The 15,290-nt window shown below is 45.0% G+C and overlaps 1 protein-coding gene across 1 annotated transcript in view; it reads right to left on the bottom strand.

Moving 5' to 3' along the window:
- Positions 1 to 588: 588 nt before the first annotated feature.
- LOC121536689 (NEDD8-conjugating enzyme UBE2F) overlaps positions 589 to 15,290 on the bottom strand; it is a 74,918-nt gene continuing 60,216 nt past the window's right edge. Inside the window, exon 10 of the mRNA XM_041844129.2 lies at positions 589 to 2,440. Within this exon, the coding sequence (XP_041700063.1) occupies positions 2,390 to 2,440 (51 nt within the window). The 3' untranslated portion in view covers positions 589 to 2,389. The remainder of the gene's footprint in view (positions 2,441 to 15,290) is intronic.

Genomic DNA, 15,290 nt, shown 5'->3' on the forward strand with positions numbered 1-15,290 from the left:
TGCAAGCCTCTCGTGGCACATACCTGCAGGCCAGTGTGTCTGTGTCAGTGTGTGTACACTCCGGCCCAAGCCCAGCAACCCAGGAGAAGTTGTGTGTGAGTGATTGACAGCTGTCGGCTGAGAAAGTGTGTGTGTGTGTGAGAGGTTGTCCAGTGGAGTGTGTGTGTGAGAGAGAGGTGAGGGGAGGTTGTCCAGTCTGCTGACACTGACCACCCTCTTTCTCAGGAGACTGACTCACTATCTGACAGCCTGGATTAACATTCTGCTATGGTCATCACTAAACAGTACTGTGTGAGACCTGGGGTGTAATCATTAGTCTAAAATGTTTTGCAACTAAAACTAGAGTTTCTATTGGACAGATTCAGGTAGGTCCTTCCCTGTTTCGTTTGCTTCTGTTTGGTTCCTAGTGAATACACCCCTGAGAACTAGTGTGCCAACATGAGTAATTAGCTTAATATGTCACTAACATTGTTGTATACAGTACAGTTATAACATTGTAGTTCCATTAACATTGTTGTCAGCAATTACAATCCATGAATGTGTGATAAGGACATTGAATGTGGAAAGAAAGAAAAAACACAATAAGTACATGTTTTTCCTTATTATATCCTCTTTAATATATCTTAAAAAATGGATATACAATCTGAGAAAGAAAATAAGGATTTAAACTGAGGGACAGACAGACCCTCCCGAGCCCCACAGAGAACTAGGCTAGCTGGACCAGTAAAAGAAGGAGTGTGGGGCTAGGAACCAACGCATGCTAACAACAAGTCACACGTGAACCCCTGTCCATTTGAACACACACACACACACACACACACACACACACACATACACACCACACACACGCACAGAAAAGCATGCACACACACACTCTTCAACACACACTCTTCTAACATACCTACTGTAAAATACACCACCTCCTGGTCACATACATTTTGCCTCATGCAAACATGTGAATACAATTTAATACAGTGATGATACTGAATCTTATGTTCCAATATGCACACATACAGGCACAAAGCCAGCCCAGGCAAAGCGAAGCAACAAACCCACACACTCAAAGATATACATACCTCTCATAAACACACACACACACACACACACACACACACACACACACACCACACATATACACATACAGAGAGGGACAGACAGACACACGAGGACATGCATACAGAGGAGATAGGCCTTCCCCCTTAGACACCTCACTTGCATCGAAACAGAGGACTCTCATACACAACCTAGCAGAGAGAGCCCTCGTATTCCCCCTACCTCCATGGGGGCAGAAGAGAATGCATGAGTGGGGTGGGGCCTAAGAGAGTGGAGGGAGAGACGACAGGATGGAGGGATGGAGCAAGAGAAAGACAGACTTTCAGAGGCACAGTGCCCTCTACGTCTGGCTTCCCCAGAGGTCAGGGGAGCTGAGATAAGGTCAAGGTTCAGGTGTGGTGGTACAACTTGTACTGTGGTAAAGCTTGAGTATTTTCCTAGGAGCTTCATCTGGACAGTGTTACAGTGCGTCTGGGGCACCGGTAAATTGTGTGCCCCCGTGGATGAGTGAACAGAACAGACAGGAAGTGGGCGTGTCTGAAATGGTACCCTATTCCCTATGTAGTGCACTACTTCTGACCAGGGCCTATAGGGCTCTTGTCAAAAGTAGGGTAATATACAGGGATTAGGGTGCCATTTCAGACGTATGCTGAGTGAAGTGGACAATAGAATGGGGACTGACTGGGTCGGTGGCACTTGTCATTCACATGCTGTCTGATGAGGTGGGGGTGGGCGGGGGGTGCAAGCCTTGAATGAGTGACATAACAGAGATGTTGTTTTTCCAGCTGTGTGTGTTTCTGTGTGGATGGGTGGGTGTGCATGCACAACCAAGTGCTATGTGTTGTGAGTAGCTAGTTGAGTGTGTTTGCTTTTCAATGTGCGTGAAGGGATTCCGTGTGTGTGTGTGTGCTCGTGTGCATTTTCTTTGCAACCAGACATGGCAGGCACTAGAACTGAGAAATACTAACAGATAATCTTTCTCTTTGATTCGTCAATTCTTAAATAACAGCTAACTGGATTGGTTAAATCCCGGGTCCTCACTGCCACATGGGCTCACTATTATTGGCTCAGACACACAGAGAGGCCCTGTCATTGGACAATCCCTGTGGTGACGCAGCATAATTACTCTAGGCCACTCAGGGCAATTAAAGCATATTCAAACTTAAAAAATTTTTTTTTTCTTTTAAATCATTTTTTCTTTCAGCAACATCGTATTGCAGTCAGGGTGTCAGCAATGCGCAGCGGTTGGTTGGTTGACGAGACGTTAGGGGGCGGGGTTCAGCTGCGCAGTCGAAGAAAGGGGGGTTGCAGGCAGCCGGCGCAGCTGACACAGTCATCATCTGGCATAGTGCTTGATGTAATCTTGAACCTTATTCCGGAAATCCTCCTAGAGCAAGACACACAAACAACAACAGTGAGCTTTGCTGGATCTACTGTATATCCTTGTTTCGTTTTTACAAACATCTTACCTCCAACTGCTCTGAAATTCTTTAGGCCAACATACAGTTCATCAGTTTAAATGACTTTGAGGGAGACATTCAATAACAATGCAGTAAGCGGCATCAGGGGTTGATGCCAGTAAACAGTGGGATGAAAACATTACCGACAAACCCTTGCGCACTTCCTGGCACGTAAAAGATGATACGACCACTGAGGGCACGGCAACAGCCAGAGCTATGAAACCATTAACCACAGAGCGTCCGTCCGGCGAGGGAATACGGTCCCCATAGCCAGACTGTGGAGATGGAGGTAGATATGGAGGGCCCTGCTGCACTGCTAAAGCTCTGGCTCCAGGCAAACAGCCTCCAACAAGATGTCTGAGAGCCTGAGAGGAATCCAGGAGGGCCCAGGATTCTTCACATAACTCTGCTGGCCCGTTGTTCTGTACCCAGTACCAGGCTGTAAATAACCCCAGTCTACAGTCTGGAGGAACACAGTGAATGGCCCATCTTTGCACTGTCTTTCTGTCTGTCTGTGACCACCTCTGTTTCCCCAGCTGGTGCATACACAGTGTCTAGGCCTAATTGATCCTTCTGAATGGTATGGAACACTACAGTGCAGTACCTGGGGAGTTATAGCCTGGGCCTGAGTGTGTGTGTGTGTCTGCCATGAGGGTGTGTGTGTGTGTGTGTGTGTGTGTGTGTGTGTGTGTGTGTGTGTGTGTGTGTGTGTGTGTGTGTGTGTGTGTGTGTGTGTGTGTGTGTGTGTAAGCGTGTGTGTGTGTGAGAGAGAGATAGAGAGTGTGTGTATTCTGTGCGTGTGTGTAGGGTTGAAATTAAATAAAGTCAAATTAATTCCCATGAGCCTGTCTGGGGACAGTGTGCTAGATGATTGAGAGGAGAGATGGAGCCAGGTTGGCATGGCAGCGTACGTAGCGGCCCAGGTGGCGGGCAGCAGCTCAAAGCGATTGATATCCTTGGCTCTGTTTGTCTCTCCTGGGTCAGCTTGCCCCCTGCCCTTTCCTTTTCCAGGGCCAGCTATATTAAACCACACGAGCTCAGGTCACGCACAGCTCTGAGAGCAACAACAAACGCATCAAACAAAAGCCTAGTTCCTTCTCTTCTCACTAGTGGTCCAGGATTTGGGTTCGATTGGGAATTGATGAGGTTAGTAGGGGGTGGCGTCCGCTAAAAGACTACACAACCCTGGTATCAGGAGCCAAGGCAAGTGAAAGAAGCAACTGTAAACCCTCCTCCAATCTGCACAGGGACCTCCCATTGACATCAATGCATTATTTACCCATCAAGCTCCAGTTTCACAGATGCACATTTCCCAAGATGGGATTAATTCCTTTGAGAATAAGCTCAGAATGAGGCTTGGTCAGGGCTGGAAAAGGCCAGAAGAGTCTCAGACAAAAACAACAACAAAGATGTCAACCATGGCAACAACAACTTAAGGAGATAAGCGCGAGACTTAATGCTTTAAAATGGTGACAACTTTAGGACAAATGTGTGTGGCTGACTTACAGTTGACATTTTAGTCATTTAGCAGGCAATCTTATCCAGAGAGACTTACAGTTAGTACTAGACTTAGTTCCCAGCATGCCTCAGGGAAAAACAATTAGCACTACAGATCTCTCTCTCCGTCCGACGTTGCACGAAAGCTTGTATGTAAATCCACTAGGCTGTTGATGAAAATCACAATCAGACGGCTGGTTGGTAACCTGCTATTTGAGTCATAATCCATCCTACTGGGTCTCTACAGTCCTTAATGAAAGCCAGATAAATTATATTTTAAACAGTAATAACTAAAACAATTATGACCTGGGGGCAGCTTTACTGAGAGATTATGACGTCGGTCTCTTATGTGAAACTCCAAGGACGTGGGGAGGACAGAGACTGATATGAAGGAGGAAAGCAGTACTGAACCATGTCACCTTTCCTACTCAATTAGCTCACATCCTCCCAGCAGGCAGGTACACCAGTGTTCAAAACACCTCTTCTGTTCAAAACACCTCTTGTACTTCGCCTTGGGTGGAATGTGCTAGAGCTTTACAGTCAGGCTATAGCAACAGAGCAAAGCAAACAGCACTAAGTTAAAGAGGCCTCAGCACAGCTAGGCAGACAGAACAGAGACTTAGAACTAACAGTTAGAACAGGGACCCCGGAACACCCCAAGCTGAGACCTTGGGGGATTCTATTGCTGCACCCCCCTTCCTGGCCCCTCTCCCCCCAAGTTACATAACTATGCAGCTTTGCTAAATATTTTGGCAGCGACTCAGCAAGCTGAGCGCAGCACAGAGCAGAGCTTTAAATAGCCCCCCCCCCCCCGTAGTTCTGCGTATTAACCTGCCCCATTATAACAATCTGAAGGTTTTGTGGTCGTGTGGTTAAGCCGATTGGGCCTTGCCTTTCTTCCCTGGCTAATTGCTTTTTGTTACACCTCCGTATGCAGAATGTTACAAAGAAACAGATATTGGGGGGAGGAAGATTTATATTAGGCTATACTACGACTACTCATCATAACAATGGAGATGAATGATGACATTCAGAATAGTTCTCTGACATACAAGTCAATGTCCTCAAACGAATTCAAAAGTAAAAGTGCAGATACAGTACCAGTCAAAAGTTTGGACGCACCAACTCATTCCAGGGGTTTTCTAAATGTTTTACTATTTTCTACATTGTAGAATAATAGTGAAGACATCAAAGCTATGATATAACACATATGGAATAATGTAGTAACCAAAAAAGTGTTAAACAAATATATTTGAGATTCTTCAAAGTAGCCACCCTTTGCCTTGATGACAGCTTTGCACACACTTGGCATTCTCTCGCAGGGGTGGGAGGGAGGAAGGGGTGGAGAGGTGGTAAACGAGACCTCCTGATGGCACTCATCTCGCACTCTATCACTTCGAATTCCCTCTTCCCCACTGCAGAGCTAGGGATAGAGCATTTCAGAGTCCGCAGGCTTACCTGGTAACGTGATCAGTTTGGACCGATTCAGGTCAGATCATGTCAGGTAGAACTAGCGCTGAAGGTGGCCCACAGCCAGCAAGGTGTTACAAACACTAGATAGTCTGACAGGAGATCACACAGAGGCCAGATAATGAGCTAGTGATTTCACAGAATTATTGACAGAAAGTTGACAAACTACTTCTGACAACATTTCTTTACCGTCAAAGTTTTCACTTCACGAAACTGACACTGTCTATACTAGGCGCTAAAGACCACCGTGGTACAACCATCCAGAACCAGACACAGTCACATGGATGCTGGGTTCTTTTCACGTGTAAACAAACAGCCGGTTGATTGGCTATTGATCCAGTGTGAGACAGACTGATAGCACAGTGAAGATACTAATTATGGGTTGGATGGAGATCCATAGATCTGCATTAGGATGCAGTCAGAAGACCACAGGGTCCCTCAGGAGAGCATTATGCAAAGCCTTCGCTAAGCCATCGGACTGGGGCTCATCAATGGAGCAGCATTGCTGACCATGCTAGAACACCTGAGTGACTAATCATATCAGTCAAAACGTGGCTGTTAGTTTGCTGTGGCCAACCTTAAATAAACCATTTTCTGTGGCATTGCTACAGCTACAGTGATGTCCAAAAGTATTTGGACAGTGATACATTTTTTGTTATTTTGGCTCTGTACTCCAGCACTTTGGATTTGAAATGATACAATGACTAGGTTGAAGTGCAGATTGTCAGCTTTAATTTAAGGGTATTTTCATCCACATCGGGATCGAAAATACAGCACTTTTTCTACATAGCCGCCGCCCCCCCCGCTCCCGCTCCCCCTTCCCAAATCATGTCCAATCAATTGAATCTACCACAGGTGGACTCCAATCAAGTCGTAGAAACATCTCAAGGATGATAAATGGAAACAGGATGCACCTGAGCTCAATTTCGAGTCTCATAGCAAAGGGTCTGAATACTTATGTAAATAAGGTATTTCTCTTTTTTATTTTTTAATAAATTAACAAAACATTCTAAAAACTTGTTTTCGCTTTGTCATTAAGGGGTATTGTGTGTAGATTATTTTTTTCATCAAACAATTTAATCAATTTTAGAATAAGGCTGTAATGTAACATAATGTGGAAAAAGTCAAGGGGTCCGAATACTTTCCGAATGCACTGTATGTGTATTAAAGTAATGTAAAGTTTTGTATTTGGTCCAATATTCCTAGCACACAATGAGTACATCATGCTTGTGACTCTACACATTTGTTGGATGCATTTGCAGTTTGTTTTGGTTGTATTTCAGATTATGTTGTGCCCAATTGAAATGAATGGTAAATAATGTATTGTGCCATTTTGGAGTCACTTTTATTGTAAATAAGAATAGAATATGTTTCAATCTGAACACTTGTAGATTAATGTGGATGGTACCATTATTACGGATAATCCTGTATGAATCGTGAATAATGAGTGAGAAATTTACAGAGGCACAAAGATTATACCCCCAAGACATGGTAACCTTTTACGATTACCAATAACAGGGGAGGTTAGCATTTTTGTGGGGGTATGATATTTATGCCTTTCCCACTCACCATTATTCACGATTCATTCATGATTATCCGTAATCATGGTAGCGTGCACATTAATGTAGGAGTGTTCAGAAACATATCCTTTCCTTATTTACAATAAAAGTGACTCCAAAATAACACACTACATTATTTACCATTGGGTACAACATAATCCGAAACACCTAAAATGGGGGGACTATGTACAAAAAGTGCTGTAATTTCTAAACGGTTCACCAGATATGGATGAAAATACCCTCAAATTAAAGCTGCACCTCAACCTCATATTGTATCATTTCAAATCCAAAGTGCCGGAGTACAGAGCCAAAACAACAAAATGTGTCACTGTCCAAATACTTTTGGAACTCACTGTATGTACGTATACCACAATGACATGTCCAATATACCTTTGTGTTTGTGACAAAGACATAACATAAAGGTCACGAAAGACTTCATGCCTGGCTAATCATCGATCTCTTTAGTTTTAAGGTCAACAGTCAAATGGCAGCCACATGTGGGTTCAGCCTGCTCCGTTCTGGTATGTTCCATCTCCCACAGCACAACTGTATGCCCCCCCGCCCCCCCCCCCAGCTGACAGTAGAATAGAATAGACAATAGAATAACAATGCAGTCAGAGAGCATTACGCACTGGGGGAGTTCCACTTTAAGCCTACTCTCTCTGCGGTTGTTGCTGAGCCAACAATAAAGCTGGAAACAGGGCCTGTTTCTCAGTAGGAGGTCAGATCCATTTTACTGGATGGCTGTTGTTTTTCCTACTGTGCGATGGGGTATCTGCACTGCTGCAACATGACTGTGTTACTATTAAAAGCCCTAGTTTCCTCTCAGAGAGAGAGAGCAAGCAAGTTTGAGGCAGAGCTGCCTGGGACGAGACTAAAGGGGAGTCAGTCAGCAGGGGGACCTCTGCATCAGTATGGTGATTACATGCTCATTTACAGTGCCTTGCAAAAGTATTCAGCCCCCTTGGTGTTTTCCTATTTTGTTGCATTACAACCTGTAATTGAAATTGATTTTTATTTGGATTTCATGTAATGGACAAATTATTAATTACTTGTTTCAAAAAAGTCTAAAAAATAAATAACTGAAAAGTGGTGCGTGCATATGCATTCACCCCCTTTGCTATGATGCCCCTAAATAAGATTTGGTGCAACCAATTACCTTCAGAAGTCACATAATTAGTTAAATAAAGTCCACCTGTGTGCAATCTACAGTGGGGAGAACAAGTATTTGATACACTGCCGATTTTGCAGGTTTTCCTACTTACAAAGCATGTAGAGGTCTGTAATTTTTTGAAAATCACATTGTATGATTTTTAAGTAATTAATTTGCATTTTAATGCATGACATAAGTATTTGATACATCAGAAAAGCAGAACTTAATATTTGGTACAGAAACCTTTGCTTGCAATTACCGAGATCATACGTTTCCTGTAGGTCTTGACCAGGTTTGCACACACTGCAGCAGGGATTTTGGCCCACTCCTCCATACAGACCTTCTCCAGATCCTTCAGGTTTCGGGGCTGTCGCTGGGCAATACGGACTTTCAGCTCCCTCCAAAGATGTTCTATTGGGTTCAGGTCTGGAGACTGGCTAGGCCACTCCAGGACCTTGAGATGCTTCTTACATAGCCACTCCTTAGTTGCCCTGGCTGTGTGTTTCGGGTCGTTGTCATGCTGGAAGACCCAGCCACGACCCATCTTCAATGCTCTTACTGAGGGAAGGAGGTTGTTGGCCAAGATCTCGCGATACATGGCCCCATCCATCCTCCCCTCAATACGGTGCAGTCGTCCTGTCCCCTTTGCAGAAAAGCATCCCCAAAGAATGATGTTTCCACCTCCATGCTTCACGGTTGGGATGGTGTTCTTGGGGTTGTACTCATCCTTCTTCCTCCAAACACGGCGAGTGGAGATTAGACCAAAAAGCTATATTTTTGTCTCCTCAGACCACATGACCTTCTCCCATTCCTCCTCTGGATCATCCAGATGGTCATTGGCAAACTTCAGACGGGCCTGGACATGCGCTGGCTTGAGCAGAGGGACCTTGCGTGCGCTGTAGGATTTTAATCCATGACGTAGTGTGTTACTAATGGTTTTCTTTGAGACTGTGGTCCCAGCTCTCTTCAGGTCATTGACCAGGTCCTGCCGTGTAGTTCTGGGCTGATCCCTCACCTTCCTCATGATCATTGATGCCCCATGAGGTGAGATCTTGCATGGAGCCCCAGACCGAGGGTGATTGACCGTCATCTTGAACTTCTTCCATTTTCTAATAATTGCGCCAACAGTTGTTGCCTTCTCACCAAGCTGCTTGCCTATTGTCCTGTAGCCCATCCCAGCCTTGTGCAGGTCTACAATTTTATCCCTGAAGTCCTTACACAGCTCTCTGGTCTTGGCCATTGTGGAGAGGTTGGAGTCTGTTTGATTGAGTGTGTGGACAGGTGTCTTTTATACAGGTAACAAGTTCAAACAGGTGCAGTTAATACAGGTAATGAGTGGAGAACAGGAGGGCTTCTTAAAGAAAAACGAACAGGTCTGTGAGAGCCGGAATTCTTACTGGTTGGTAGGTGATCAAATACTTATGTCATGCAATAAAATGCAAATTAATTACTTAAAAATCATACAATGTGATTTTCTGGATTTTTGTTTTAGATTCTGTCTCTCACAGTTGAAGTGTACCTATGATAAAAATGACAGACCTCTACATGCTTTGTAAGTAGGAAAACCTGCAAAATCGGCAGTGTATCAAATACTTGTTCTCCCTACTGTAAGTGTCACATGATCTCAGTTTATACAGTGAGGGAAAAAAGTATTTGATCCCCTGCTGATTTTGTACGTTTGCCCACTGACAAAGACATGATCAGTCTATAATTTTAATGGTAGTTTTATTTGAACAGTGAGAGACAGAATAAGAACAACAAAAAATCCAGAAAAACGCATGTCAAAAATGTTATAAATTGATTTGCATTTTAATGAGGGAAATAACTATTTGACCCCTCTGCAAAACATGACTTAGTACTTGGTGGCAAAACCCTTGTTGGCAATCACAGAGGTCAGACGTTTCTTGTAGTTGGCCACCAGGTTTGCACACATCAGGACGGATTTTGTCCCACTCCTCTTTGCAGATCTTCTCCAAGTCATTAAGGTTTCGAGGCTGACGTTTGGCAACTCGAACCTTCAGCTCCCTCCACAGATTTTCTATTTGATTAAGGTCTGGAGACTGGCTAGGCCACTCCAGGCCCTTAATGTGCTTCTTCTTGAGCCACTCCTTTGTTGCCTTGGCCGTGTGTTTTGGGTCATTGTCATGCTGGAATACCCATCCACGACCAATTTTCAATACCCTGGCTGAGGGAAGGAGCTTCTCACCCAAGATTTGACGGTACATGGCCCCGTCCATCGTCCCTTTGATGCAGTGAAGTTGTCCTGTCCCCTTAGCAGAAAAACACCCCCAAAGCATAAAGTCTCCACCTCCATGTTTGACGGTGGGGATGGTGTTCTTGGGGTCATAGGCAGCAATCCTCCTCCTCCAAACACGGCGAGTTGAGTTGATGCCAAAGAGCTCAATTTTGGTCTCATCTGACCACAACACTTTCACCCAGTTCTCCTCTGAATCATTCAGATGTTCATTGGCAAACTTCAGACGGGCCTGTATATGTGCTTTCTTGAGCAGGGGGACCTTGCGGGCGCTGCAGGATTGCAGTCCTTCACGGCATAGAGTGTTACCAATTGTTTTCTTGGTGACTATGGTCCCAGCTGCCTTGAGATCATTGACAAGATCCTCCCGTGTTCCGTGCTGATTCCTCACCGTTCTCATGATCATTGCACTCCACGAGATGAGATCTTGCATGGAGCCCCAGGCCGAGGGAGATTGACAATTATTTTGTGTTTCTTCCATTTACGAATAATCGCACCAACTGTTGTCATCTTCTCACCAAGCTGCTTAGCGATGGTCTTGTAGCCCATTCCAGCCTTGTGTAGGTCTACAATATTGTCCCTGACATCCTTGGAGAGCTCTTTGGTCTTGGCCATGGTGGAGAATTTGGAATCTGATTGATTGATTGCTTCTGTGGACAGGTGTCTTTTATACAGGTAACACACTGAGATTAGGAGCACTCCCTTTAAGAGTGTGCTCCTAATCTCAGCTCGTTACCTGTATAAAAGACACCCTTGAGCCAGAAATCTTTCTGATTGAGAGGGGGTCAAATACTTATATCCCTCATTAAAATGCAAATCAATTTATAACATTTTTGACATGCGTTTTTTTCTGAATTTTGTTGTTGTTATTCTGTCTCTCACTGTTCAAATAAACCTACCATTAAAATTACAGACTAATCATTCCTTTGTCAGTGGGCAAACGTACAAAATCAGCAGGGGATCAAATACTTTTTTCCCCTCACTGTATACACCTGTTCTGAAAGGCCCCAGAGTCTGCAACACCACTAAGCAAGGGGCACCACCAAGCAAGTGGCACCATGAAGACCAAGGAGCTCTCTAAACAGGTCAGGGACAAAGTTGTGGAGAAGTACAGATCAGGGTTGGGTTATAAAAAAAATATCAGAATAATTTAACATCCTATGGAGCACCATTTAAATCCATTATTAAAAAACGGAAAGAACATGGCACCACAACAAACCCGCCAAGAGGGGGCCGCCCACCAAAACTCACGGACCAGGCAATGAGGGCATTAATCAGAGAGGAAACAAAGAGACCAAAGATAACCCTGAAGGAGCTGCAAAGCTCCACAGCGGAGATTGGAGTATCTGTCCATAGGACCACTTTAAGCCGTACACTCCACAGAGCTGGGCTTTACGGAAGAGTGGCCAGAAAAAAGCCATTGCTTAAAGAAAGAAATAAGCAAACACGTTTGGTGTTCGCCAAAAGCCATGTGTGAGACTCCCCAAACAGATGGAAGAAGGTACTCTGGTTAGATGAGACTAAAATTGAGCTTTTTGGCCATCAAGGAAAACGCTATGTCTGGCACAAACCCAACACCTCATCACCCCGAGAACACCATCCCTGATGGGATTGGGAAACTGGTCAGAATTGAAGGAATGATGGATGACGCTAAATACAGGGAAATTCTTGAGGGAAACCTGTTTCAGTCTTCCAGAGATTTGAGACTGGGACAGAGGTTCACCTTCCAGCAGGACAATGACCCTAAGAATACTGCTAAAGAAACACTTGAGTGGTTTAAGGGGAAACATTTAAATGTCTTGGAATGGCCTAGTCAAAGCCCAGACCTCAATCCAATTGAGAATCTGTGGTATGACTTAAAGATTGCTGTACACCAGTGGAACCCATCCAACTTGAAGGAGCTGGAGCAGTTTTGCCTTGAAGAATGGGCAAAAATCCCAGTGGCTAGATGTGCCAAGCTTATAGAGACTTGCAGCTGTAATTGCGGCAAAAGGTGGCTCTACAAAGTATTGACTTTGGGGGGTGAATAGTTATGCACGCTCAAGTTCAGCTTTGTTTCACCCCAAAAAATATTTTGCATCTTCAAAGTGGTAGGCATGTTGTGTAAATCAAATGATACAACCCCCCCAAAAATCCAGGTTGTAAGGCAACAAAATAGGAAAAATGCTTTAATTTCCTTGGCATCCACATCACTAAGAACTTAACATGGTCTGCACACAACCGCATAGTCGTGAAGAGGGAATGACAGTGCCTCTTCCCCATCAGGAGACTGAAAAGATTTGTCAACGGCCCTCGGATCCTCAAAAGAAGTTCTACAGCTGCACCATTGAGAGCATCTTGACTGGCTGCATCACTGCTTGGTATGGCAAATGCACCGCCCTTGGCCGCAAAGTGCTAGAGAGGGTGGTGCGGAGAGCCCAGTACATGGGGACGAGCTCACTGCCATCCAGGACCTCTATATCAGGCGGTGTCAAAGGAAGGCCCGAAAAATTGTCTCCAGCCAAACAAGCCATAGACAGTTCACTCTGCTACCGTCCGGCAAATGGCACCGGAGCATCGGCTATCGGACCAACATTTTTGCATTTTAATGAGGGAAATAAGTATTTGACCCCCTCTCAATCAGAAAGATTTCTGGCTCCCAGGTGTCTTTTGTACAGGTAACGAGCTGAGATTAGGAGTGCTCCTAATCTCAGTTTGTTACCTGTATAAAAGACACCTGTCCACAGAAGCAATCAATCAGATTCCAAACTCTCCACCATGGCCAAGACCAAAGAGCTCTCCAAGGATGTCATGGACAAGATTGTAGACCTACACAAGGCTGGAATGGGCTACAAAACCATCGCCAAGCAGCTTGGTGAGAAGGTGACAACAGTTGGTGAGATTATTCGCAAATGGAAGAAACACAAAATCTCCCTCGGCCTGGGACTCCATGCAAGATCTCACCTCGTGGAGTGGCAATGATCATGAGAATGGTGAGGAATCAGGCCAGAACTACACGGGAGGATCTTGTCAATGATCTCAAGGCAGCTGGGACCATAGTCACCAAGAAAACAATTGGTAACACACTACGCCATGAAGGACTGAAATCCTGCAGCGCCCGCAAGGTCCCCCTGCTCAAGAAAGCACATATACAGGCCCGTCTGAAGTTTGCCAATGAATATCTGAATGATTCAGAGGAGAACTGGGTGAAAGTGTTGTGGTCAGAAGAGACCAAAATGGAGCTCTTTGCCATCAACTCAACTCGCCGTGTTTGGAGGAGGAGGAGGAATGCTGCCTATGACCCCAAGAACCCCATCGTCAAACATGGAGGTGGAAACTTTATGCTTTGGGGGTGTTTTTCTGCTAAGGGGACAGGACAACTTCACCGCATCAAAGGGACGATGGACGGGGCCATATACCGTCAAATCTTGGGTGAGAACATCCTTCCCTCAGCCAGGGCATTGAAAATGGGTCGTGGGTGGGTATTCCAGCATGACAATGACCCAAAACACACGGCCAAGGCAACAAAGGAGTGGCTCAAGAAGAAGCACATTAAGGTCCTGGAGTGGCCTAGCCAGTCTCCAGACCTTAATCCCATAGAAAATCTGTGGAGGGAGCTGAAGGTTCGAGTTGCCAAACGTCAGCCTCGAAACCTTAATGACTTGGAGAAGATCTGCAAAGAGGAGTGGGACAAAATCCCTCCTGAGATGTGTGCAAACCTGGTGGCCAACTACAAGAAACATCTGACCTCTGTGATTGCCAACAAGGGTTTTGCCACCAAGTACTAAGTCATGTTTTGCAGAGGGGTCAAATACTTATTTCCCACATTAAAATGCAAATCAATTTATAACATTTTTGACATGCATTTTTCTGGATTTTGTTGTTGTTATTCTGTCTCTCACTGTTCAAATAAACCTACCATTAAATTATAGACTGCTCATGTCTTTGTCAGTGGGCAAACGTACAAAATCAGCAGGGGATCAAATACTTTTTTCCCTCACTGTATATCCCAGGACAAATAAGCTAGCAACAGCAAACTAGCTAGTTAAATGTCCATGAATGTTTTATGTGTTTTGACCTGTCTCCAAATTAATATAGTTGGTCCAGAGTTCGTTTTGATATTTCAACCTGTGTGTCCTGATCGCGTCTGGTGTAGATGGACAAAATCAACATGCGTGTGTCCGGTGTAGTCAGCATGTTAGAGGGAACATTGCTCCGGACTGAAGAGACCAAAGGAAACTATCCATTGAAATCAATATTTCCTGTAGGTCCTGCCTTGTCTCCTCTCCTCTCTGACATTATTTTGGCCTGTTCCTTCCTTCCTTCACTTACTTTCTCTGGCCTCTTTTCCTCTAGTTTATGTTCCGCTAGCCCAGTCTGGGTTTTTGGACGGGGCTTGGGGTGTTGGTGTGTGAAACCAACCAGAGTGACCCTGTCAAAGCCAGGCAGTCTCCACTCTACACAGACGGAGAGAGTGTGATGAAGACTATGCTCATATTGACCCGCTGTGAGTGGCAAACAGTAGCGAGGCATCAGGCATGATCTTAACTGTAAACCACAGCCCTGCTGTTGACATACTATGCTGCTCTTGCTCTCTGCAGCACACACTGTCTGTCTGGGGACTGGGGAGTACTGCGAGCCCCAGCCGAGTTCCACTTGGGAGAGAGTGTGAGAGGTCCCAGACAGGTCTGTCTCCTGCCGGGCATGGATAGCCCAGGCAGAATGAGACATAACGTGCATCACAAATGGCACCCTATTCTCTATATAGTGCACTACTTAGACACACACAGTGAGACATAAACTACAGCACAGTACCCAGTGGTTCTGAATGATCTGTTTGACCCACTCACAGTCAAGTGTTCATG

The sequence above is a fragment of the Coregonus clupeaformis genome, chromosome 23 (assembly GCF_020615455.1).
Source record: "Coregonus clupeaformis isolate EN_2021a chromosome 23, ASM2061545v1, whole genome shotgun sequence".
In the NCBI taxonomy this organism is placed as follows: domain Eukaryota; kingdom Metazoa; phylum Chordata; class Actinopteri; order Salmoniformes; family Salmonidae; genus Coregonus; species Coregonus clupeaformis.